This window comes from Lissotriton helveticus, chromosome 6 (genome assembly GCF_964261635.1).
Source record: "Lissotriton helveticus chromosome 6, aLisHel1.1, whole genome shotgun sequence".
NCBI lineage: Eukaryota > Metazoa > Chordata > Amphibia > Caudata > Salamandridae > Lissotriton > Lissotriton helveticus.
The window spans coordinates 1083814301-1083842202 of record NC_136067.1 but is presented as its reverse complement, the minus strand read 5'-3'; the positions used below and the strand labels follow the sequence as shown (position 1 = coordinate 1083842202).

At 42.9% G+C, this 27902-nt stretch overlaps 1 protein-coding gene across 1 annotated transcript in view; it reads right to left on the bottom strand.

Moving 5' to 3' along the window:
* The window catches only part of NUP133 (nucleoporin 133), a 1231428-nt gene that overhangs the window by 431414 nt on the left and 772112 nt on the right, over positions 1-27902 (bottom strand). Inside the window, exon 18 of the mRNA XM_078648729.1 lies at positions 9338-9589. Coding sequence (XP_078504855.1) covers positions 9338-9589 — 252 coding nt within the window. The remainder of the gene's footprint in view (positions 1-9337; positions 9590-27902) is intronic.

Below are 27902 nucleotides of genomic sequence, written 5' to 3'. Positions count from 1 at the left end.
CGTGACTCCATTTTGTTTTCTAAAAAGGTTATTTTTCTCTCAGAACATCGTTATTCATGAGAGGAATTTAGGTTACTTGTTGAAAGAAAAACGGATTTTACCTGTTTTACATGTTTAGAATTTCTCTTTTCAATAAGCTTTTTCTTTCATGAATCTAAACTTGACATTTAGAATATTTAGTATCATTTTTGTGAAATTAGTGAATGGTTTATAAAAAATAAAAAAAAAATTTTTTTTTAGAGTAATAGTAAGTTTTGAAAATAGCGTTTCTTATTAAGAAAGAGGTACAAGATAAACTTCCAGAAATGGCTACAAATTCAAATATATGTGCTCCAGCTCCTTTCTTGAATGATCCAGGGAAACCAAGCATGAAATGGAAGAACTGGTTGAGGGCTTTTGAGAGTTATTTAATCGCAATAGATGGTAAGAATTATGATCCGGAGAGGAAGGTGGCAATTTTGTTTGGATTATTGGGAGCAAATGGTCAAGAAATTTTCGATAGTTTGCCTGAGTATGAGCCACCCCCGGGACAGTTTATACCATTAGATGAATACCAAGAGGCGCTCAAACGTTTGGAAAGGCAGTTTGGAGAGGAGCCTAATATTATGATTGGGCGTCATCATTTCACTATGCGTAAACAACAGGAGAATGAAACTGTTGAGGAGTATATTGGTGCTTTGCGTGTTCTAGCAACTAAATGCGAATATAATGACATGGTAGATATATATATTAGGGATCAGTTTGTTTTTCACTGCCATGAAAAGAAAATTCAAGAGAGGCTGTTGTCTTGTAAAAATCCTGCTTTACAAGAGGCAATTGATATTGCCAAAGGGATTGAGAGATCTCTTCAGACATCAAAAGTTTTATCTGCTTCCTCAAACTCAAGGGCTGATGTGTATGTTGTTAATGATTTAAAACAAAAGTACCCTGCTTATGAGAAAAGAAATAGAGATGGGAAGGGGACTGATTCAAATGTTATTATATGTTATAGATGTGGGTCAAAGAACCATAAAGCTGATTTTCAAGGATGTCCAGCACAAGGTAGAAAGTGCACAAAATGTATGAAAATTGGTCATTTCTCTACATGTTGTAATAATTCCAGATCTCAAAGATTCCAGAAAGTGAAAGTAAGTTATGTTAATGATTTCGAGGAGGATATGTGTGCCAATATTGTTCTGTCTATTGATGACCAAACTGGAAATATTAAGGGTCCATTAGGTGTGGCACACATTGGAGATGTAGAGGTAAAGATTATGGCAGATTCAGGATCTCCGATCACTATCATTTCAGATGTGAAATACGCTAAATATTGGCCTGATACAGACCTGTTTGCTACTGATATATATGCCAAAGCATTCGGAGAGTCTGACATTAATGCATATGGGTATTTTTATGACTTGTTAAATATAAAAGGCAGGATAATTTCCACCAAAATATATGTGGCTGAAAAGGGAAAAGACATCGTAGGTTGGAAGGATTTAGCTAAGCTGGGCATTATTCTTAAACCAGGTGCGGATGACCCTATTGTTCTGGACGAAAATTTTGTACAAGCTTCTATTTCTTTGGTAAGTCCGGTGGTAAGTGATGATTTGGAAAATATTCTTAACAAATATGAGTCTTTGTTTGACAATAGAATTGGTTGTGTTAAAGGTTTCGAACATGAAATTAAGTTGAAGAAAGGTGCAATACCAGTTAAACATAAAGTAAGGGCAGTTCCTTTATCAGTAAAATCTGATTTGCAAGAACTCTTAAACAAGCTGGTCGAGGAAGATGTAATTGAGCCAACAAATTCCTCAGAATGGATTTCGGCTATTGTTTTAATTAAAAAGAGAAATGGCGAAATTCGTTTATGTGCAGATTTGAGGTCGTTAAATAAAAATATTGTTGTTGATTGTTTCCCTCTGCCAAATATACAGGAGATTTTGGCAGCCACTAGTGGATCAAAATATTTTTCAATTATTGACCTCAAGTCTGCATATCATCAGGTGCAGTTATCAGAAGTGTCAAAGGAGTTGACCACATTCATCACTCCTTTGGGTGCTTTCAGATTTAAAAGACTCCCATTCGGGCTGGCTTCTTCTGCCAGCGTATTCCAGAAATTGATGGAAGCTATTTTGAGTGGAGTTGACGGAGTACAAAAATTCCAAGATGACATTCTTATACATGCGAAAACAGTTGAAAAACATAATGAAATATTGAATACTGTTTTAAGTAAATTGTTCAATAGAGGGATGACTGTATCTAAAGACAAGTGTAAATTTTTAAAAGAGGAGGTTGAATATTTAGGCCACGTGTTAAGCTGTGAAGGTATTAGGCCCAAACTTGATTTAGTTAAAGCTATTACTGATGCTCCGAGGCCATGCGATAAGGATGCTCTTAGATCATTTCTCGGACTTAGCGAATATTATTCGCGGTTTGTGGATAATTACTCCGGTATAGTTGAACCTCTACGTGTATTGTTGCGCAAAGGTGAGAAATTTTTGTGGGGTGAAGAACAAGATAAGTCTTTTAAAATGATTAAAAATGCAATTCTTAATGCTCCAACTTTGAAACCATTCAATCCTGAAGGGCATAATGTTGTAACTGTGGATGCTAGTTCAGTGGGTATTGGAGCAGTATTCTCACAAAGGGTTGGCAATGAAAGTCATACTATCGCTTTTATTTCTAGGAGGTTACAGGAAACCGAGAGACACTACAGCACCATAGAAAGAGAAGCATTGGCTTGTGTCTGGGCAGTTGAGAAACTAAGAATGTATTTATGGGGCAAAAGTTTTGACTTGGTTACAGACCATAAGCCTCTCACTTTTCTTATGGATGGTTGTGGCAGAGGGAATGGAAAAATTTCATCTAGATTAATCAGGATTCTGTCAAAATTACAAGAGTATAACTTCACTATCAAACATATTTCTGGAAAATGCAATGTGAGAGCTGATTGTTTATCACGCCTTCCACTTGAAGTTGATGAGTGTAAGGAATATGATGACACTGAATGTGTAGTTTCTTTTGTAAACAGTAGCAATCTATTTACCAGTATTTGTGAGGAATCTGATTGGGTTTCGCAGCTTAATGATGACCCTGTATTAAGTAAAGTCAAATTATTTATTTCCAGTAGCTGGCCCCCAGTAAGAAATTTGAGTTCAGATCTGAGAACGTATGCACAAGTGGCAGATGATTTAAGCATCGAGGACGGGTTCATAATGAGAGGTGAACTGTTGGTACCCCCTCCTAAGGTAAGACAAATTCTTTTGCAAAAGGCTCACAGAACTCACCTTGGATCTACATTAACCAAGAAAGCCCTTAAACAATATTATTGGTGGCCAGGTTTGGACTCAGAGGTTAATTCATTTGTAGAATCTTGTGCCACATGTTTGAATTCTGACAAACGTTGGAAGTCCAGAGTTCAGGAGTTGCAATTAGTGGACATACCATCTTCTTCTTGGAATAAAATTGCCATAGATTTCTCTGGCCCTTTTTATGCTTTAGAAAGTTCATGTAAGTTTTTAATGGTAGTTTGTGACTATTACAGCAAATGGGTCTATTTCAAGTTTGTTCCCAATATAGATTCTAAGAGTGTTATTCAATTTTTAGAACATCTTTTTACTATCGAAGGTTTACCTCAAATTTTAGTGTCAGATAATGGTAAACAGTTGACATCGGAAATGATGACGACATTTTTGAAGAAAAATCGAATTTCACAAGAAAAGACTCCTTTGTACTCCCCCAGATCCAATGGGCAAGTTGAACGTGTCAACAGGTTCATTAAAGATGGGATTCAAATGGCCCTAGCAAACAATCTATCAGTTGTTGAATTCACTCAAGATAGAGTGGATATGTATAACAGAACTGTCAATAACGTTACCAATTTCTCTCCTTTCTTTCTTATGAGAGGTAGACAAGCCGTCACAACTATATCACCCAAGCTTTCTGTACATCAAAAAGGGAAAAGTGACTTTACAGTTGTGGATGATGATAGTCTAAAAGTCAAGAGTTCTATCTGCAAGCAACAACTAAAATCCAAGAAATACTATGATGACACGCATAAAGCTGTTCATAAAGACATTGTTGTAGGGGATTGGGTGTTAGTGAAAAAACCATTTGTAAAACAGAAAGGAGATTCTAAATTCTTTGATCCTAGCGAAGTTGTAGAGGTATCAGGAGGTGCAATTCGTGTTTCAGAATTGGGTTGGAGGAACAAAAGTGATGTAATCAAAATCAAAGACTTTCAAAAGAAGTTGATGTCTGATTATAAAGATCAGAATACTGTATCACTTTCTGATAGTTTTTGGTATGAGGTGACATCTAGTGATGAGAATAAGGTTAATGATAAGGAGTCTGAAATGTGTCCCTTTTCAAATCCCAATGGTGAAATGTGTCAGCGAAAAGAAACTGCTGACGTTGCATTAAGATCAAATAGAGAATTGTGTTTAAAAGATGCCTCTTCTAACTTTCAAGATTTGAATTCCCAAAGTTCTGCTGCAAATATGTCCAATGAAAGTGTAAGTTTGCAGGATGAGCAGGAGTTATTGTTTTATCCTAATACTGTTGAATCTGCTAGTACAAGTTCAGGAAGAGTGGTGCAGATGCCTAGTAAGTTTAGAGATTTTATAATGTATTAATTTCATTTACTCTTTTTGATGGAAGGGAGATGTTGTAACATGTAAAGTTCACGTTATATTTGGAAGGTTGGCGTTCCAGCTTTTCCTTGTGTTCTCTCCCTATTCCCTTGCTCATTGGACATCGGGTGCCTACGTCACTGAATTTATCAGGCTCCGTGGTTGTGAGTTGTCATTCTAGCCCCAGCTGTTTGCCTTAACAGTCCTGCACTCGCGGGTCTTTATAATTATAATAAATTACTTATATAAACTCAATTGGCCTTGCGTATTACCTACATTGACACTTCAGTTTCCTACCGGGATGTGAATGAGCCTGACCAGGGTTCGTGGCTGCTATCCGACCAAACTCTTCTTAGTTGAAAAGTTGTGTGAACATTAATTTGTAGATTACTATATTTGGTCGATTCAATCCTCCAAAGTATTTTGCCATGCACGAGACCGTCGTGCATGGGGAACGCGTCATTCTGGTTGTTAGGCAACCAACTGGGCACATCTCATTCGCTGTGGTGCCGTGATTGACAAGGGGCCGGCCAGCGTTCGCTGCTCCTTTCTGCATATGTTCCATTTGGAAGGATTTAAAACAATGAAAGGGGATCGGGTCCGTGAATTTAAGAATGATATTTACATCAATATGCATTGTATACAGTGAAGATGAAAGTAAATTCGTGCATTCAGTGACATTATGTACAGTGCAATTAGGTTACATATGTTAATCTGCCTCCGATAAATATCAAGACAGTATTCTTTTTGGTACAATAATTACAGCAGTATGTTTTGCAGAGAAATCAGTTCTTGTTCAGAAGGGTTTGCATTCAAGGTGTACAATGCATACCGACTTATTGACAGTTATAGTCGTTAAATGCCAAGCAGAGGTATATTTTCCGCATGTGGAGACATGCTCACCACATATACATTATGTCTACGGTACAATACCTAGGGGTAACATAAATAAGTACCCATGGCCCAGGTCTTGCAATTACATAGTCCCTTGTGTGATAAGCAATGTGGTAGTTCATAACAGTAGATATAAAAAATTTTAAATGTGAAATTCGTAGTGAAACATTATATATACAGTTTAGTAATTAAAGTCGATAGTCTAGGGCATTGTCACAGAAGTATGATTACTGAGGAATGTGGCCGAATGATTACAGCTGTCCCATTTGTCTAGCAGTTTCCTCCATTTCGTTCAAACCTGTCTATACGGAGTTAAGAGAGGGGATCCATCTACACTCCTTGTAGTTTAAGGCCATTGCGAGTGAGCCACCCCTAGCGTTGGCGCTGATTTTCTCTAAGACCTACCATTTCATGTTTTCTGGGGAATGGTTGTGTGAAGAGAAGTGTTCCACCATGGGTGCCCCCTGTGTTTTGCATCTTATTCTGCTCATATGCTGTAGGATTCTAGCTTTTGCTTTCTGGGTGGTTTGTCCAATGTATATTAAGCCACAGGGGCACAGAATTGTATAAATTACATGGGAACTGTTGTAGTTTGTGAAGTGCGGCAACTTGTAAGTTCTGTTGTTATATGTAAAGGTTGTTCCCTCATGACACAGGGCACACACTTTGAAGTGTCCACATCTGTGATGTCCAGTCACCGGTGGGAGGCCCAGGTGGCTGCTTAGATCTGGTTGTTTTGGTGGTTCCAGGAAGGCTCTGACAACGGTATCCTTAATGTTTCTTCCCCTCTTGAAGGCGAACATGGGATCTTGGTTAGTTTGTAGCTCACTTGCCACCAAGTTCCAGTACTTCTTTCTGATCTTTTTAATGTTGTTACTCTTAGTATTGAGTGTTGTAACGCAAACAATATTGTTGGGACTCCCTAGGTCTTTCCTTGACCTCAAGCAACTGGTCTCAGGGACCGTACCAAGCACGTTTTTTGGCACGTTTCAGTAGGCCGGTCGGGTATCCTCTTTCCTTCAGACGAGTTGTCAGAATTTCTGACTCTTTGAAAAAGTCTTTTCTTCGGGAACAGTTTCTTTTTAGCCTCAAGTACTGCCCATAGGGCAAGTTGTCCCTCAGGTTACGGGGATGATGTGAGCCACACATGAGCAATGTGTTCCTTTCCATTGGCTTACGGTAGAGGTCGCAGTATAGTAAGCCATCCTCAACGCGGAATGTTAAATCCAAGAAATCCAAGATATCAATTGCTTCCATGTTGCTTGTCAGCGTGAATTGAATATCCCTCGTCCTGGTGTTCAACTATTGATGGAAATCCATCAGCTCACTTGTACTACCAGACCACACCATTATCACGTCATCGATATATCTTTTCCAAAGCTCAATCTTATTGAGGTAAGGATTCGAATGACTGTACAAGTGTTCCTCCTTGTAGTGATCCATGAAAATGTTAGCTAGACTTGGTGCGTAAGTGGCTCCCATCGCCAGTCCCTTGCATTGGAAATAGAACTGTCTTCTGAACACAAAATAGTTCTTTTTCATTGCAATCTCAAGTAGTGAAATCAGAAAGTTTGTTGGGATCCAGTGTGGTCTGGGTCGTGCATCCAGTGTGGTCCTGATTACCTCCGAGGCTTTGTCCTGCGGGATCGATGTATTAAGCGAGGACACATCCAGTGTTACCAGTATTTGTATTTGGCAGTCAAAGGTCTGGCTTTCCAGTAGCTGTATAATGTGCATACTATCCCTCACTAAAGATTTTGTTTTGGGGACCCAAGGTTGTAAGAAATGGTCAATGAATTGGTTCAACGGTTCCAAAGGGATCTTAAACCGCTTTTGTTCTGCTTCCCAACAGATCCTATGTTGATCCTATGTTGAGACTGAAAGCACACAGACTCTACACATACTGAATTTAGGTGAGTTTTCTCTCCAACAGCACTGATCATGACTATGAAATGAAAAACTAGATAATGGGAGAGTAATAATTGCGCCAATTTTTTGCACCTAGCCTCGCTTTATAAAGGAGACACCGGGCTCCTGCTTGGATACCAGCCCCATCATTGAGAGTGACCCTAATGGTGCCATACCCCGTGAGCCCACCTGGGCTTGCTTAGGTGAGTTCTTGTCGCCATGTGTGCCATATTAATGTCTTTTGGCACTACACACCCGACAAACTGGACCGTTAAATCTTAATCACAACAGGCTGTTAATTTCTTGTCCAAGTCCTGATGAAGACCCGCACTGACTCCCCAATAGTGCAGACCCTGGGTTGAAACGTCGACAATATAAACTGTGGACCAGTTGAGAGACTCTGCGATGATACTTATTCTTTCAGTCAGCAGAGGGACTTGAATTGTTTTCTCTGGCCATCTCTCCCTCTTCCTCCCCCAATCACTTTTGTTTATATTACACTGTAACTATAGCACTGAGCACCATATACCAAATGTCATCCTTGGCACATGCTACTTGTCACTATGTATTTTTGACAGCCTTGCAAATGTAAACTAGGGAATTTTATGAATGAAGAAATTTATAAAAGCTCTTAAGATACCCCATATGGTTTGTGTGTGTATCGTAATTAATTTGTCGTTGTATGTATAGACTCTTGATTAGTCCAAGTACTTAAAGAAATATTTCGCACCCGACAGAACCAACTGTATTCTATCATATGATTGCCCAGGTTCTGAGGGATATTGGGTTACCCCATTGTACGTAACCTCAATTGGGTCTCGACACCATCTTGTGCAAAATTGAGGTTTCCTCCTACATGTTCATTGTTTATTATTTCTGAAGGATGCAGTGAAGAAGAGTTATGTTTATTTCCATTGATGTTGTTCTTGCTGGTCTTGAAGAAAACGTTAACAAAGAAACAGTAGTGTTGCATTTGTCAGTGCCCTTACACTATCTCGCTGTACTGCATTAATTCACAATAATGTGCTGTTTTTTTAGCTAGTTTGTCTTGCCATATCCGGATGACATTAGCGCAGAGTGGGCAGGATTAGTATTCATGAAGTGGGATACTGCTTAGATGCTCAGGCAATGTGGTATTTTATGAAATTATGCTTTGATTTGCTAGTGCTGTAGCTCACACCATGATGCGTTTTCTGAAAAGGATTTTCTATGCAAGAAAACTGTATATAAACCCATAATTTTGAGGGTGAGCCAAAATACTTTCTGTTGCTATTATGGATGCTGTCTGTTTTTATATTGCTTTTGAGGCTTACTTGTGAACTTTTCGGATTTTTGCACATCATTCTGTATAGTGCTATTTACCAAGAGCCTTCATGGCATAGACGTTATGCATTTGCATTTATGATTTCTATACTGTAACTTTTGAATTATTGGAATAAATCTTTGCTTTTCATTTCTGCCCTAGAACTCAGTTACTGTGTTTGCCCTTACTTAATTGACTGTAATTTGATGTGCTGCAAGGTGGCTTATCTCAAGGACACATTACATTGAAACATTGAGGTTAAACAGTCTCCAATCCCTTCACCCATGGGTATGCTGTTGAGGTAATTTAGTAAGGTCTAAAAATGTAGGGGGTTCCCCACAACCACATTTCAAATACACAATTCAGATCTATATTTCCTTAACTATGCATCCAATTATGTTCTGTGATCAACTACATTTTCTCAAGTGATCACTCTTCCAACAAACACAAATGTTTAATCAATTTCTAAAACCAGATATTTTAGGGAACTCACTCTTTTTTGGATTAAATAATAAACAAAATCAGTCAATTTCTGTTTAACATTTCATTTCTAGTGATGACAGTTGTTACCTATGACCCAAGTTAAACTTCTTATTTTATCCAAATAACAATCACTTACGTAGAGGAGCCAAAAGCTCTGACCGCTTCTGTGTGTACTCCATTTCCAGCTCGTCATATCTATCTTGGTGGTTGGGTGTGTCTACAGATTTCAGCTGAACAACATAACTATCCAAGAAAGAATCCAGTATTGCCACCAGCTGCTCAGTCAAAGTGTTGCGTAGGCCACTGTCTGCCTGAGGATATACTTTCTTGAGAATAATTCCATGCTGGCGGATTATGGCTGGTCGTATTCCTGCAGATCCACTGGATGCTAGAAGAAGAAAATATTTAAGTTTTTGTGCTAATTTACTAGCATCTTTACGTTAGCAATCTGAATAAGTCACCCGTTTTGATGCTGAACACATGTATCAGCATAACAGATAATAGTGAAGATGCAAAAATCAACTATGTACATTAGCAAAAGGAAAGGTTGTTGTTAGAAAGAGTCAAAGTGGTATTATTAGAAAAAGCAACACAATATATATCATGCAGACACAACATTTTGTTCAGTATACAGAAATATAGCTATTTATTGATTGCAAGGCTTAAAAAAAGTAAAAGTTTTTTGGGCTGAAATAACAAATTGTGAACAATAATTTCTATGAAACTAATGGGCTCACCAGGGACTGATTCTCCATTAGAGCTGTGGGGCTGCATCCCCCTGATATTCCTTCCCGTTCATGTGCAAATAATAAATACATTGATTTGTTTAGAGGTAAGATTATATATCTATACAAATCGATGCATTTTAGTCTGGGCGGTCTGTCCCAGGCTGCCTGCCCTGCCTCGCTGTGAAGCAGGAGACGGAAGCCAGGCAGTAAATTAACTTTAACTGTGACGCATGGCTTGTTGTTCTGAAGCCCTTTATAATTAACTATCGCCATTGCAGTCTATGGCAGTATTCTCTATTGGCCAGTGACGCTGTCAGCGTCATGCTTTGGGGGCGTTGGAGTCAGTCTCCCTCCCTCCGTGAGAGCAGGATCCGTCATTCAGAAGCATAGATCCCACTCTTTCCATTCGTCACAGGTAGGTCTGAATGCAAGCACGTGTGTGTTGGTGCCTTGTTCTCGGAAATGGTCAGTGGGCGCACTACACGGACAACTTCACATCACCAGGAGACACTGACCTGTTGGCAGCCAGATCTACCATGGCAGCGAGTGTTTGTAATACACCAGCTGGACCGTAGTGTGTATACTACTTCTACAGGTAAGAGCTCCCGCAGCTTACAATACTGTTCGTCGATGATAGTGCTGACTAAGCAGGATACTGGCGATTTGAATCTATAGACAGTCATGCCGATATATTACATACCGGCGGAGCAAACCGCTTGTGATGCGGCGCCTAATCCCAGTTAATAACTCGCCGCTGGAGACTTCAGGGTGTTTTTTCCGAAGTTGCACGCTTGGCACAGTCCCTTTGGACGGGAGGCTGGCAGAGGACTTCTCTGGGACACATCCCAGACTTTTTGCTATTCCAACAATTCAAACTTGTAGCTAAAAAGCAAACATTCTAGCAGTCAATTTGCGCAAAGTAACGTTCTCACACAAAAAGAGCAGCCAGCCTTGTTATTTGGGGCCGGAGTCCCGCTCAGGAGAACATTAATTTATTGGAACTTTGTTCCTTAAAGAATGTGCGTTTCTGAACTCAGAGAGTGCTATGGATAAGCACAGAGAGTAGAAAAACACACTTATCACAGGGAAAAGTTAATATTAAAAGCGTAACCCTTTCACACATTAATGCTACCATTTTAGTTTTCACTGGTAAAATGATGTGCTCTGATGGGTGTGTTATCATCATGGTCACTGGCTTGGTTACACAACCCCATGGTTCTTTGCTGTCGGTGGCTATGTGAAGTGTCTGCAGCGGTCAAGCCTCAGATATGGGAGCAGTGAGAATGTGTTCTTTGCCTAGAAAAGTAAACTGTCACAAGGCATGTGTCGGGTGTCTTTTAATGCTGCTGGCAAAGAATGACATGTATCCTCTCCGTGAAAGACCATGGAGTGCTATGGGCAAGAACATAGTTCTGTTTTAATGAAAGACCACACATTGTTTAGCACATTTCTTAGTCTGGACTTGTACTTTTGCTTGTCAGAAAGGAGAGCTAAACTTTCATCAGACCGTATACCACCAATAATTTCACATCTTAATCAACTTTTTAATTTCCTCTTCTAGCCTACCAACTTTACTTCTGTCAACTCCGATTATAAGGGCAAAGCTGCTCCTCTCTCCTAATCACTAAACAATCAAACCTTTAACAATCAACACCGGCAAGTTTTCATACGTAGGACGCAAAGGCTAGAACTAGTTCTCAGAAAGGGGGGGCATGGCTAACTCAACAAGACAAGACATATCTGGCTGAGCTCCCGGCCCAAGCCCTCAATCCCCCAAATAATTTGTGGCAACTCTCATGAGAGAACTCCAAGTTTAGGGTAACCTGCATAACAAGCACAAGGTGAGAAATGTACCCCATTCACCTTGGAAAGCACAAAGTGGACATTGATGTACAAGAGAAAAGTGTCCAGGGGACGTCGAAGTACCATGGACAAGCATTGAGCGGACATTGATTTACAATACTAAAGTGTACATTGGAGTTTGAAGTACATAAGACAAGCCTAGAGCGGACAGTGATTTACAAGAGGAAAATGTACAGTGACCAGCATTGCAGCACACAAGCCATTAAAATATCTCTGCTGACTATGTGTCCATTTAACAGATCCTATTTGTACCATAGTCGCTGCAGGTTCATGTCTCCACGGGTTAACACAGTCTTTCATCCTTCTGATTTTGATAAAAAGAGAACCTCTAAGATTGATAAAATGAGAACCTCTAAGTTGGTTAATAGTTTTAAAGTCTGTTATGAAGTTCTCTAGTTATACTGAATAAGCAGATAACTATGCCAAATTTATATGAAATATTTTTAATAATGTCATAACTACACTTTCAAAGTTGCAAACAGAAGGGGGAGAGAGAGAGTCAGTGGATTCAGTCTCCCTGGTCATGCGAATAAACAAAGTAGAATCCACTCAGAGTGATGGTGATCCCTAAAGTGATGGGGAACACACAGTGTTGTTTAAATGCCCCTCACACACCAACAGGCCCCTTGGTGTCATGCTTCATCATCGGGGCCTTCGCACCCCTCTGCGGGATGCGGCGTGCTACGACTCGCGACTACGCAGGAGCACTAAGTAGTGAACTATGTGAGGAGGTGTGTTTATTAAAGGAGTGAGTGAGGTGAGGTGAAAGTGAGTGGTTAAAAAATACCTGGCACGTAGGTAAAAAATAATTTTATTAAATCCTCGGCTGGTATTAGTAAAAGAAGTGCAAAGTGGGGTTGTAAAAATACATGTTAGGGTATTACAACCGCCTCAAAGTGTCAACATGTTTCGGAGCGCAGGGGCTCCTTCAGGACAAGGATAAGCACAGACCCTCCCCTTACTCACATGTAAATGTAAAAGTGTATATAAAAAAATTATTACAACAATGTGTAATGTACCTAACAATGTTTATATATAGGTGGGTTCAGTTGCGCCCAATTGGCGTTCGATGAAAACCTGCAAAAAGAAAGCATAATAAACACACTGGTCTATAGTACACAAACTAAGAGAGAAAAGCTGGTTCTCTTAGTGTAAAAGGGTAAGCCCCAAGTGAGGGTCGCAAAACCCTGTAAGGATAAAAATGGACAAACACAGCAACATACAGACATACAATCACAGTGTGGAAATACTCTCTACTCAGGTGGAAAGAGAGAGAAAAACAAACAGGTTTATAAAAGGGCTTACTTATAGTTCTCAAAATCAAAACCTCATGAGCCTATGCGTGTTATTGGGGGATCCTTCCTTACTGCTCAGTAAAGTAACCTAAAAGACATTAATACGTGGGATTTAGTTTGTTGTACACACAAACTCCCTTAAGCATCAAGGTAGTACTTAATGTCATGGCCCAACTCACGGTTACTGCAAAAGCTAGTTGCCTGCCTTCCCTCAACGCGGCTCCGATGAAGTGAGCGTTGGAAACGCTGGTGTCCTTTTTAGGTCTCGCCTGTCGATGCGCATGCGCATCGAGCTTGCGAGCCTATTGCGGCCTAACCACGCTTTAACTAACAAGCAAGGAATCGTGGCGATTCCTTGCAGTGCCCGTGACTTTTAAGCTCAATGCGCATGTGCATTGAGCTTAAAAGCGCGTGCACAGCCGCCCGCATTCCTCCGACACCTTTGAAGTGAAGCTTAGCTTCACTTCAAAGGCCCGGCTTCTTCACACCCACATGCCGCTCTCGCTCTCCCCGCTCCGCCCCCTCCCCTGCCCGCCGTGTGACCTCGGCTTACACTCACCCCTCCTTTCTCCCCTTTAGGCTGCTTTCGGATGCTTTGTTCGCAGCTTGTTTGTTTTTCGGTGATGTCAATGGTCTCCCATTCATATTTCTTGATCCAGGTGCTTGGGTATGTCTTTCATGTCTACAGTCCGTTTTTTCCCGTTGTTTTACCAGAGTCCAGCCCGCTTACCTTCCCCCCCCCGGGGGCGCTGTCCATCCAGCTGAACCTCGCAGTCGGGCCGCCTGTGAGAGCTCCTGCTCCTCTTGGCTCCCCAGAGCATCTTCCCCCGTCTGTTGCTCCCCTGCTAGTCGAACGGCCGCAGCGTGCAGTTTTTGGCGAACATGCTTGATCTTCCCCATCTCTGCAAATCACACGAACTACAAATAACAGCACACACGTGGAAGGAGCCGGACCACAACATCCGCCTTTACCGGAACGGAAGCAACAAGGTTGCTCTCCCTGAGCTCTACCAACACTATTGAAAAACTAAAACAGCGTCGTCCCGGTGCAAAAACAGTGGGGCTATCTTCGACAGGCAACTGATATTTTTCCTTCAGTTTGCTGCGCTTTAACAACCAATACCCGAGTCACATGCTGTTGAAACGGTTTTGTAGCAAGTTTATAACCTCTAAGTGCCCTTTTTAAAGACCCGTCAGTTACTCTTTTCAACCAACATATTTTGTGTTTTTTAAACAAATAGTGAGAGTTGCAGCGTTTGTCCAGTTCCTCGAAAAGCCCCGTAAGATATTTATCGAATTAGGCGCTAAAGTGTATTTTCAACATAATACTGCTATAAAGGCGCGGAGAAGCACAATTTAAAGATGGCGTTTTCGTTAGTCGGTTTGCTTTCAGTAGCCAACAATGGAGTGCTGTGCATATGTTATTAGATAATTGCTTATCTTTGCTTCGCACATTCCGTGCGCAGCGAAAACGATAAAGAGCCTTGCATAGGCAGTCCCGTTTCTGTCCTGTTTAAATTAAATAATTAATCGAATCTTAAATATGGGATTACATTGGTTAATTCTTACGCACGGGGATCGTGCACGCTGGAATCATATTTTTGCAATAAAACGAAGTTGACCCAAACCATCGTGGACTCTTGCTAGGACATTGAGCTCCTATTTTACTGTGTGTGCCTCTACCGTTGGAACACACGTTCCCTTTCTTTCTGATTAGTCTATCATATTTTTGTAATAATCATTTTATTGGTATGTTAGAAAAAAACATTTATGAAATTGTATCCCTTAACATTCCCTCTTCCTTTAAGTGGAAATGCTGATATCCTGGAGTGCATTCACTTCAGGATGCAGCCTGTATAGATCAATAAGAAATCGTAAACAACAAAAAGAGAGATTGAGACACATCAGTGTGAAATCCAGATAGTAATACATTTTTTCTCCATCACCTGACATGATGATTATGCCTTCTATTTTTTAATAACTTTATTAACCGCCATTAAAAAACATAAACAACCACAAAAAAATAAATTTAACTACCACTGTGAATAAAACATAAACGAAACATCACATGACCAAGCTCCACCAATTTTGTATCAGCATTCGTTAATCACTCGTGCATGGCTTACTTTTTTTGGTATCACTTGTTCTCTCTCTCTCTCTCTCCCTCCCATAACTCTCTCTCTCTCTCTCTCTCTCTCCCATAACTCTCTCTCTCTCTCTCTCTCTCTCTCTCCCTTCTCTCTCTTTCTCTCTCTCTCTCTCCCCCTTCTCTTTCTTTCTCTCTCTCTCTCCCTCCCATAACTCTCTCTCTCTCTCTCTCTCCCTCCCATAACTCTCTCTCTCCCTCCCATAACTCTCTCTCTCTCCCTTCTCTCTCTTTCTCTCTCTCTCTCTCTCCCTCCCTTAACTCTCTCTCTCTCTTTCGCTTCCCTTCATTTACTCGCCCACGCAACGCCACTCGCCCACGCAACGCCACTCGCCCACGCAACGCCACTCGCCCACGCAACGCCACTCGCCCACGCAACGCCACTCGCCCACGCAACGCCACTCGCCCACGCAACGCCACTCGCCCACGCAACGCCACTCGCCCACGCAACGCCACTCATCCACGCAACGCCACTCATCCATGCAACGCCACTCATCCATTTGCAAAACGGAAAATGTTAAACTCTTCTATTGCGAGACCTATTGCATTTTCAATGCTTGTTATACTCTCCTAATTAGCAATTAGTTTGTTGTGGATTGCCTTAGCAATACCGACCCAGACCCAGCGGTAGCAGACTGGGATGAATTGATGAATGCCCGCAAAAACCAAATTAGAACAGCTTTACATGGCCTCTTGATGAGGGAATATTTAAGAAACAAAATAGCCCCGCAGGGCCTATTGGTTAAAACTGAACCGTTTATCTTCCAGGATGACCTTGTTTTTAAAAAAGCGTGGTCACTCATCTCATGGCACTGCACCAGGGACTGGCTGGTGCTTATAGTCCAAACTGCCGCAAGAAAATCTTTGGAACTTAAAGTAGAGATCCAAAAACTGGAAGTTCAGTTAAAAGCTTTCATTTCCCCAGCAGACATAAAGAAAGGTTTGGAAGAAATGAATCAACAAATGAAAGAGTTTGAGGCAACTTTAAAACAAAGCAAATTTAATAAATTGAAAAAAGATAAAGATCGATTTACCCCTGAAAGAGCCTACCCATACACACAAGCAGACTATGTAATGAAGGATAACACAAGTGACACTGACAGTGTGAACTCTGATGGTAGCAATTCAACTACAAAATCAGGAGGTTTCCAGCAAAGGAAACAAAGAGGTGGGTTTCGACAACAAAGATCGCAATTCCCCCGCCAGAGAGGCTGGCGAGGTTTCCAAGGACCTCAATTTAATCCGTATCAGAACCCTTTTCAGTTCCCACAGTATCAGTTTGTCCCTCAACAAATGGGACAAATGTACCCCCAATGGGTCCCAGAACAAACCAATACACCTCAAAATGCTCAGCCTTTTTTATCCTGGGGCCAGGGATCCCGCAGGGGGAGGAACAAGAAGGGCAACAATGTCAACTGGCAGCCCGCAGAGGAGACAGACCCACGGGTGCTGACGAGGAGCATGACGGCGAATCAAGCTTCAACGAGCAGCAGGGGGACCTAGTGATTGACATAACTCCATGGCCCCTGACTGAGTTGCAACAAAAGGTACTCAACAAAGGCCTGGGATATGTCCCCACCAACAAACCTGACATTTTTCTACTGCATAAGGAAATGCAGGACTTTATGAGAACCATCAAGTTGAGGGCTTTTTTCAAAGATAAGGAACCCTTTTTGGAGACCTCGGACACAGGGCTAAAACCTAGGTCAACTTTCACGCCACTGGATAACCAACTCCCGGTGGAGGTGCTGGCTTTTGAAAAAGCAGTGATGCAGGAACTGAAATGTTTGGAAACCGAGCACAGGGTGTTTCAAAATATGAGCAGAATGGAGAATGAGGCAATAAATGAGTTGAGAATGAACAAAAACATTACCATAAAACCTGCAGATAAGGGTGGAGCAGTGGTTATTCAAACTACCACGGCTTACGACAGAGAGTGTAGGAGACTTCTCTCGGACAGTAGTAATTACCAGATCCTAGCTGAAGACCCGACTGAGTCCTTACGAGTGCAAATAGGTGGTATGATTGAGGAGGCTCTCGCACATGACTGGGTAACCAAAAAAAGAGTCAGAATTCTTGGTTCAAAAAAATCCGCGCATTCCGTATTTTTATACTATACCGAAAGTGCACAAGAACCTCGAGAATCCACCAGGACGGCCGATTGTGTCCGGTATTTCATCTATCTTGGAACCACTGTCCAAGTTTGCCGATGCCTTCCTGAGACCTCTCGTACAGGCCACTGATACCTATCTGAGAGACACGAAAGCAGTACTTCAACTGTTACAAAATCAGACTTTCGATCCCACCTCTCAGATGCTTCTAAGCCTTGATGTGGAGAGTCTCTACACGAGCCTCCCACATGATGAGACTTTACAGATTATTGAAGAAGTACTACACTCGACCAATTGGAAGTATCATACCCCTCGCAGTGTAGTGATGGAGTGTATCTCACTGGCGCTCACTAAGAACTTTTTTGAATATGAGGGCACTCTATTTTGGCAGAGTCACGGGACCAGCATGGGCAGCACTTTTGCCCCTAGTCTGGCGGGACTCTATGTCCATCATCTGGAATCCTCTAAGATCCTACATTCAAACAACCCCTACAGGGCGAGGATTCTTACATGGCGAAGATATATTGACGACATTTTGGTTATCTGGGAAGGAGATGTGAACTCAATTTCTGAGTTCATGCATTGTCTTAACAACCAGAATGCATTCCTCAAATTCACCTACCAAATGTCAAGCAGTACCATGGTTTTTCTGGACTTGAACATTTATCATGAGGCAGGCGTCTTGAAGACGGAGACCCATTTCAAACGGACGGCCAAGAACTGTCTCCTCAGATTTGACAGCTTTCATCCGCGTCATCTGAGGGAGAACTTACCATATGGACAGTTTCTTCGCCTACGTCGGAACTGTAGTGACATTGCGAAATATAAAACTCAGGCCAAGGATCTCAGCATGAAACTGAGACAGAGAAAGTATCCTGACCAGGTGATCCAGAAGGCTATGAAAAGAGCCAGAAACAACAACCGAGAGGCCCTCCTGGAGGATAACCCTCAGAGAGACAACCAAGCGGATAGAACAGTCTGTGTTACCGCATACAGTCCAGTAACCAATCAGGTTACGAAACTGGTCAATAAACATTGGCGTATATTAACAAGTGGTACTCTATCACTGGAGAAACCTCTGTTTGCACACAGAAGGGGTAGGAACCTGAGAGACATGCTTGTCCACACAAGACCCCGTCCTATCAAAGAAAAACAGCCAAGACTGCAGGGGGTACAGGGCCACCATCCATGTGGCAACTGCAATAATTGTCACCTCACCAAAAAAAGCCAAACTCTTACTTTTTCCAATGGAACTAATTGGGAACAACGTGCATTTACGAACTGCAACAGCAAGAATGTTGTATATTTGATCACATGTCCATGCGGGAAAGAATATGTGGGAATGACAACAAGACCAGTGAAAGTAAGACTCAACGAGCACAAAAGTAACATTAGGTGCAAAAAACTTACAACAAAAATGTCAGCCCACTTTATTGAACATCAACACTGTGTCAATGAGTTACAGTGGACAGTGATCGAGCAATTACAGTCTGAGGCAGGTCTTCTGGAAAAGGAACAACGGTGGGTGTTCCGTCTTGGGACCGATACTACCGGCCTCAATGACTCAATTCCTTGGAATCTGCTAAGATAAATTATATCAGGACTCCTTTAGTGAACTGTGCATCTCAGCCTGATATGTGATGTTCCGTGATGGTCAATCTGTCCCCTTTGATGTGTCCCTAAATTACCACACCATTATGAGACTCTCGAGGGTCCAGATTCACAAATTTTTTGAGTCTATCAGGCATCCCCCTTGTTTACACTATCTGCCCAACTTGGGAATAATTGTTAAACAGGGCTTCTCAAGTCAAGCTATATCAGGCCAGCTTTTTTGAACTCTGCATCTCATCTCGGTATGTGATGGCCATAGTCAATGGGGTAATCACGGAGGTTCCGTAATGGTTAAACTGCTCCCCAAGATATATCTCTATTAACATTGCCAAATTGACCATACTACTTTTAGGTTCACTCTCTCTCAACCTCCTGGGTCCAGATGTACATATTTTGACTCTATAGGGCATTCCCCTTGCTTAGACATCCATTCCTAAACAGCGCTTGGCCGATCCTGGGTACATTAATACCGCTTCTGATCAGTACTTTAATTATACAGATGCGCGTTTACACCGCATTTCCCATTAGTGTTAATGGTACGCGCATGCGCGGCTTCACTCGCCTCGACGCATGCGCACACGCAACTAAGCTTAGGTCTATGCACGCATGCGCGTCTCCAAACGCTTAACCGGGCGCGCAGTTCCGGATCTACATTATAACAGTCCCCGTATTTGGGCATTTCCCGGGTCCTATCATTCAATCCACAACAAACTAATTGCTAATTAGGAGAGTATAAAAAGGACACCAGCGTTTCCAACGCTCACTTCATCGGAGCCGCGTTGAGGGAAGGCAGGCAACTAGCTTTTGCAGTAACCGTGAGTTGGGCCATGACATTAAGTACTACCTTGATGCTTAAGGGAGTTTGTGTGTACAACAAACTAAATCCCACGTATTAATGTCTTTTAGGTTACTTTACTGAGCAGTAAGGAAGGATCCCCCAATAACACGCATAGGCTCATGAGGTTTTGATTTTGAGAACTATAAGTAAGCCTTTTATAAACCTGTTTGTTTTTCTCTCTCTTTCCACCTGAGTAGAGAGTATTTCCACACTGTGATTGTATGTCTGTATGTTGCTGTGTTTGTCCATTTTTATCCTTACAGGGTTTTGCGACCCTCACTTGGGGCTTACCCTTTTACACTAAGAGAACCAGCTTTTCTCTCTTAGTTTGTGTACTATAGACCAGTGTGTTTATTATGCTTTCTTTTTGCAGGTTTTCATCGAACGCCAATTGGGCGCAACTGAACCCACCTATATATAAACATTGTTAGGTACATTACACATTGTTGTAATAATTTTTTTATATACACTTTTACATTTACATGTGAGTAAGGGGAGGATCTGTGCTTATCCTTGTCCTGAAGAAGGAGCCCCTGCGCTCCGAAACATGTTGACACTTTGAGGCGGTTGTAATACCCTAACATGTATTTTTACAACCCCACTTTGCACTTCTTTTACTAATACCAGCCGAGGATTTAATAAAATTATTTTTTACCTACGTGCCAGGTATTTTTTAACCACTCACTTTCACCTCACCTCACTCACTCCGTTAATAAACACACCCCCTCACATAGTTCACTACTTAGTGCTCCTGCGTAGTCGCGAGTCGTAGCATGCCGCATACCGCAGAGGGGTGCGAAGGCCCCGATGATGAAGCATGACACCAAGGGGCCTGTTGGTGTGTGAGGGGCATTTAAACAACACTGTGTGTTCCCCATCACTTTAGGGATCACCACCACTCTGAGTGGATAACTACACTTTCACCATTGCTTTATTAACTTTCTAACTTTGTCAAATTAGCTTGAATATGCACCATTTGCCAACTCTTCTTTCAATTTTCCCTATGTTGGTAAGGCTGGCTCGCCACATGGCACTCATTCTGAACTTTTACGCCTCACCACTCTCAAACTTCACCAGCCACCACTGGGGCTCACCACACTCCAGATTCTACTTATGTTTCACAGCCATTCTCAAACGCACAACAATTAAATAACTAGTAGGATCACAAACTGTTTAGCACATTTCTTAGTCTGGACTTGTACTTCTGCTTGTCAGAAAGGAGAGCTAAACCTTCATCAGACCGTATACCACCAATAATTTCACATCTTTATCAACTTTTTTATTTCCTCTTCTAGCCTATCAACTTTACTTCTGTCAACTCCGATTATAAGGGCAACGCTGCTCCTCTCTCCATGTCATTAAACAATCAACCCTTTAACAATCAACACCAGCAAGTTTTCATACGTAGGCCGCAAAGGCTATAATTAGTTCTCAGATCAGGGGGGGCATGGCTAACTCAATCAATCAATCAATCAATCAATCACGGCATTTGTATAGCGCGCTACTCACCCGGAAGGGTCTCAAGGCGCTGGGGGAGAGGGGGACGTTACTGCTCGAACAGCCAGGTCTTGAGCTGCTTCCTGAAGGAGAGATGGTCTTGGGTCAGTCGAAGGTGGATGGGGAGGGAGTTCCAGGTCTTGGCTGCCAGGTAGGAGAAGGATCTTCCTCCGGCGGTGGCTCTGCGGATGCGTGGTACGGTGGCGAGGGCGTGGCTGGTTGATCGTAGCTGGCGGGTGGGCGTGTAGAAGGTCAGGCGGTCGTTGAGGTACTTGGGGCCCAGGTCGTGGAGAGCCTTGTGTGCGTGGGTGAGGAGTCTGAACGTGATTCTCTTGCTGACGGGGAGCCAGTGCAGGTCTTTCAGGTGTCCGGTGATGTGGCTGTGTCGGGGGATGTCAAGGATGAGTCGTGCGGAGGCGTTCTGGATGCGCTGGAGTCTCTGTTGAAGTTTGGCTGTGGTCCCGGCGTAGAGGGTGTTCCCGTAGTCCAGTTGGCTGGTGACGAGTGCCTGGGTGACGGTCTTCCTGGTTTCGGTGGGGATCCATCTGAAGATCTTGCGGAGCATGCGCAGGGTGTTGAAGCAAGATGAGGAGACGGCGTTGACTTGTCTGGTCATCGAGAACGAGGAGTCCAGGATGAAGCCTAGGTTGCGTGCGTGGTCCGTTGGTTTGGGAGTGGTGCCCAGGGCAGGGGGCCATCAGGAGTCGTCCCAGGCGGAGGGGGCTGACCCCAGGATGAGGACTTCCGTCTTGTCTGAGTTCAGTTTCAGGCGGCTGTTCTTCATCTACTCGGCGACGTCTTTCATACCTTCGTGTAGACTGGCTCTGGCGGTGGTGGGGTCGTTGGTGAGGGAGAGGATCAGTTGGGTTTCGTCGGCGTAGGAGATGATGTTGAGGTTGTGTTGTCGTGCGATGGCTGCGAGAGGGCTCATGTAGACGTTGAAGAGGGTTGGGCTGAGTGATGATCCCTGTGGTACGCCGCAGATGACTTCGGTGGCCTCGGATCTGAACGGGGGGAGGTGGACTCTCTGGGTTCAACATGAGACAAGCCATATCTGGTTGAGCTCCCGGCCCAAGCCTTCAATCCCCCAAATAATTTGTGGCAACCGAAAACTCATGACAGAACTCCAAGATCAGGTTACCCTATATGGCAGGCACAAGGAGAGAAATGTACCCCATTCACCTTGATTGAGGCATTATCTGGAAGTAAACGGAATGAGTGGACCCCAGACCTGCGAGACAAGAAGGCGCCCATGGAGGAAGATGAGATGAAGCAGAGCATGCTTGAGGAAGAGCACATCTGCTCTGCACTGGGATGACCCTAGAAAGGCAGGCAATGAGTTGATAAAGTGAGTGATGCTGCAGCCCCCACCTGCTGGAACAAACTGGTGGGAGAGGCATATAAGGACTGGGGAAACATGCTGCCAGCGACCTAGGAAAGCTTTAGATGGTGAAGGAAATATGATATCTGGACCAATAATTGTGGTAAGGCTTGTAGCAGAGCACAGGGTGCCGCATGAGGATATAGCAGTGACTTTGATGCGTGAGATTATGGTACAGCGTCCTAGACTACCACAGGGTAGTAACTGAGGCACAGGTGTGGGCCTCGCTGGGACATATTAAAAGAGTAAGATAAAATGAAATTGGCTATTGGGGCATTGAGCTAGAATAGTGATCGTCTACCTTTTGTGCCTCACTGCCACCTGAAGGCTTCTCAAGTTGGGGGTCACTTAAACCTGTGTCTACCATCCAAGCCTCATCACACATTTAATGCAAGTTATGTAGATAGAGGTCTGCAGGCCCCAAATGTCAAAGTGATCAACTGGGTTGCTAGCGGCAGGGTCCCAGTGGTGAGTTGGAGCCTGCTGAGCATATAATGGGGGGGTCAGGAGGTAATGGATTGGAGTATTCTATGCTCTCGCCTGTAGCCCTGCTGACACGTCTTAACTTGGCACCTTGGAAGGCCTGAGAATCCCTGGTTAGGAGCTAGGTTCCAACCCACAACACGTACAAGAAAAACAGGTCAAGATTAGTGGATCCTGAGGAATGGTGTGATTATGGGGAATATCAGTGACAAGACCTTGGGTGCAACAGTGCCTTTGATGTACTAAGAAGCAGACCCTGAACTTGCACCAGTGATGCACACAAATTGGAGGTGGTTCCGAAGGGGTAGAGCGAGTTGGAGAACACTGTAATGCAAAACTATGGGGAAACCCAATAATAATAAAGATGATGACATGCAGGACGGAGTTGCCATTCCAGACAAAAGTCCAGTAGAAATAGGAGTTGTCTCCCCCTCTGGTAAGCCCTGAACAATTAATGACTGCCTGCAAATCAAGTTCAACTGATTACTAGGGTCAATGTCGGGCTCTTGAATCTAAGATTGACACTGTGGCAGTAAATGTCCGCATCCATGAAATGACCAACAAAAACTTACCAACAGGGTTAAATATACAGAAGACAATTTGAAAGAAGTCCACCAACGGTATAAAGCTGTTTAATAACAGATCTAGACATTATTGAGAGGGTTTGTTTCCTGGAATAAACAGTATAATATACTGAGTGAAGAAGTCAACATAACATCAGAATAGTGGAACTACCAGAAGGCATTGAAGGAAGGGATATAGTCTTTTTCGTCTTTTTATTCAACTTTTGCTCCGTACAGTTGGATCGTTTCACATAAAGCATCAAAGCAAGCGCCCGTACCAAGTATACCTTTATGTGCTGTCGGGTATTATAACATAATGTATTGTATTTGTATATACACCCGCTCTCTTTTCAGATACAAGTTCAGTAGCCCCTGTAAGCCTCCTGCAATCCCCTAACCTACTCCCACTTTTTCAGACAAGCCCGACTGGTAAATTAATTTTTCTGCCTAGCTAAATCGATCTAAATGTTTTCCAGTCACTCAGTTTCGATGCACAATCCACGATCCAAGCCCTGGCTATGTTCCCTTTTGGGCACCGTAAGCCATATCTTGGTGTATTTGGGCCATACCACCTCTCCTGTCACACACAGGATGTGTCACCTGGTCTCGAGCGGGCCTTCTAAGCTTGTAACCTCATCCATACCCTGTATTAGCCCCCAAAAGCACTGTTGAATAATGGGACAGGCCCATAGAATATGAAAGAATGCCCCTGTCTCTCCACACCCCCGGCACACTGTTCCGAAGGACATCTTCCCAAACAGTGCATACGTGTTCTGAAGGAATAGGATCTATGAAGGATTCTTAGCTGTATAATAATAATAATACATTTATAAAGAGCGACAGCTTCCTCTCAACGGAGGTGTCCCGGCACTAAAGCCTTAAGCAACGTAGTTAGAGTGGAGTGGATCTAGTCGTGGCTAAATACCTAAATACCTATGTCTTTAGTGCTTTCCTGAACTCCAGTTCACATTGGATATGGCGAAGACTATCCAGGAGGGAGTTCCATAGTCTGGTCATCACCACTGTAAAATATCTTCCTCCGTTGCGTGACTTCGCAAATTGAGATATGCACAGCAAGTTATGGGCGTTAGATCTTAGGGTACGTTTTTGTTGATGAGGGCAGATACATTTCTTAATGTAACTGGGACATCTACCTTTCAGGGCTCTAAAGGCTACAGTCAGGGCCTTAAGTTCTATTCGATTTGCTACCAGCAACCAGTGGAGCTGTTTAATGTGCGGAGAGGTATGTTCTCTGAATGGTACTCTTCTAATTAATTTTGCATCCACATTTTGCACCATCTGCAATCTCTTGATCAGATATGCCGGCAGCCTCAGGTAGAGACTGTTCGAATAGTCTAGCCTTGATGTAACAGTTGGTTCACCATATCCAATCTGAACTGTATGCCCAGATAGCAACCTAACTAGGGCTTTGAAGCGCCTCTACCCAGTCATCTTCCTCTAACAGACTCACCTCAGTTTGCCACCCCTCCCTCTAAGCTCCCAGAGGGTCTGGTGAATTATTCATAAACTTTTTATAGGTAAGGGAGGTGGCATTGGGGGTCATAAAACCTAGTAACAGCTGGTCATCCAGAAGTGTGTCCCCCGATAGGTGCTCTTCCTCAATCAAGAGCCTGCGCAACACATGTCCTAATTGTAGATAGCAAAATCTGTCTAAGTCTACCATGTGCCATTCTGATTTCAGGTAATCAAAGGAGATTATTCCCCCAGCCCTTCAGACGTCTCCGAAATGTTCACTGTCCAAGAGTTCACATTTGCGAAATCTCTTCAGGTCCCCTACCTCCGCTAGTGAAGGAATTTAAGGCCAGATGTACGACCCTTCCATTTGGGAGTCACAACTTGTGTTGTCTTGCGTCTTGCAAAATGGAATGTACAACTGTCTCAAACACTGTTTGCAATTCCTAATGGGGTCGAAATTGACCTGCCTCATCGATATTCATAGGGCAGGTTGCAATTTGCGACCCATTGGGAATGGCCAGCACTCGCAGGGATGGTGGCCTGCTGGGATCAGCAGACCACCATGTCTTTGACTGCTTTTTAAATAAAGACGTTTTTTTTAAATGCAGCCCATTTTCCCTAAAGGAAAACAAGAAGCATTTAAAAAACAAAAAATGAAATGTTTCTTTTCAATTATTTAAGAGGAGGCAGTGGTCCGTGGGACCACTGACTGCTCTTAATTTTTTTTCCGCATACATTCACAAAGGGGAAGGGTCCCCTAGGGACCCAGGTCCGGTTTGGGAGTGGCTTACCACCTACTTGAATTAGGTGGTAAACTGCGAGTGTTTTGCGACCGCATGGTACATACTATAAGTACCCGCTTTTCGGAATGCACGCCTTTGGCATGCCCCTTCCTAACATCCACTCGCAAACACTATTTTGTGAGTCACCAACTCGCAAAACGGGATCTGTACATACCATCACCGTTTTTTGCAGAGCCAAACAAGCCGATTTCCCATTTGCAACCCCAAAAAAGAGTTGCACATCTGGGACGTAGTCTTGTACCTAGAGTACTGCTTGCTGACAGAGGTGGCACCTCAAACACTCACAAAATGCCAGCCCGCGACTTCCTCCAAGCAGGGACGCCAGTGCTGTGGTGACCTGTCTTTTGCAATATAGGGACCATCACATACTCCTATACAGGTCGAGAAATTCTGGGCTCAAAAAATGGGAAGAACTGTACAATATCACTGTTACCGAATTATACTACAGGGGTCCAATTCAAGTGGTCTACTTCTAGGAAGTTAAAAAAAGCCCTGAGGGAGGCTGGACTGCATTACTCTTTATTGTTCCCTGCTAAATTAAAAGTGATGATTGATTGTCTTTGTTCCTCACTGAATCTTTTTAAGCTTTGAATTAGTGTGTAGGCTGGGCAAAAGCAACTGAGGAAAAAGAAAAGGAGGCAACTGCTGAACTTTAGGAGCATCAAGCCACCAACAAGATCTTAGACTGAAAAGGAGAGAGTAGCCGCTGTGGTAGCTACAACAGTAATTAGTCTCCAGCAGGAGTCAAATATGGAAAGCAGCAGAGTCTCTGGTCACCATATATCTGATTCCGAATCAGATGTATCAACTGAAGAGCCACCACCACAGCTTACACCTAGGTAATCAGATGACTTATGAGCTGGGTCTGGGAGGGCTTATGGGGCAGGGGGCGAACACCAGATTCTACTACACAATGTTCTATGCCATGATGTTGAAACTATCTATGGCGTTTATTGGTGGGGGGTTCACTCTCCACTATAGAATCAGTCTCCATGGTGCCTATTCAAACAAATGTTTTGATTCACAATGTTATTCACAGACTTGGGGAGAGAAGGTCATCAACCTCATACCTCAGAAACTAACAACACATTCCCCCATTTAGCTTCATACTCTGATTAAGAGGACAACAGTGTACTATGATCCCTAAAGTTGAAATGTCAATGAAAAGACCCATTACTCCTTTGCTCTAGGGTGGGGGAGTAGGGGAATGTTTGTGGCGGTGGTTGCAGTTGAAAGAGTGTATTAATTCTGTAAATAGAAGAACACTGGGTGAGGGCTTGTGGCTTGGTGTGGAAATGTATCCCATGGGTGTGGAAATGGTTCTAATGAGTGAAAAGCCTCCATGCTGCCTTCAGTATGCTATGAAAAGATCTAGAAATGTCTTCAACCAATAGTGCAAACTCTGTAATTATGTGGATGGTGAGAAGGATGGGATCTGTGCCTAGGCGCTATAAGATTAATGAATACCTGAAATATCATGGGATCCTCAAGAAAATGGACCTCACAACACAAGAAGCAAACAGACTACAATACAGATGGAGGGGATAGGTGTTTGCCACTGGATATTCCGCTTATACAAGAGGAATCCTTATATGGGTCAGGTCTGAAGTGCCATTTGAAGCTACGCACCTTCAAATAGATCAGGAAGGATGCTTTGTCCTTTTAACTGGGAAATGAGAAGACTAAGCATATATGCACCTAATGAAGACCAGCTGACGTACCTTGCCTCCCTTATGGCACAACTGGGCCAGGTGATTCATTATTCCATGGTTTGGGGCAGAGACTATAACTGCGGCAACATTGCTGAACTAGGTCGCTTGACACCACCATGTCATAACTTTCAACCCTTGAAAGTGAGTTTTAAGTTTGCTAACTCATTGGATTGAATATGCTACTTACCAGTATG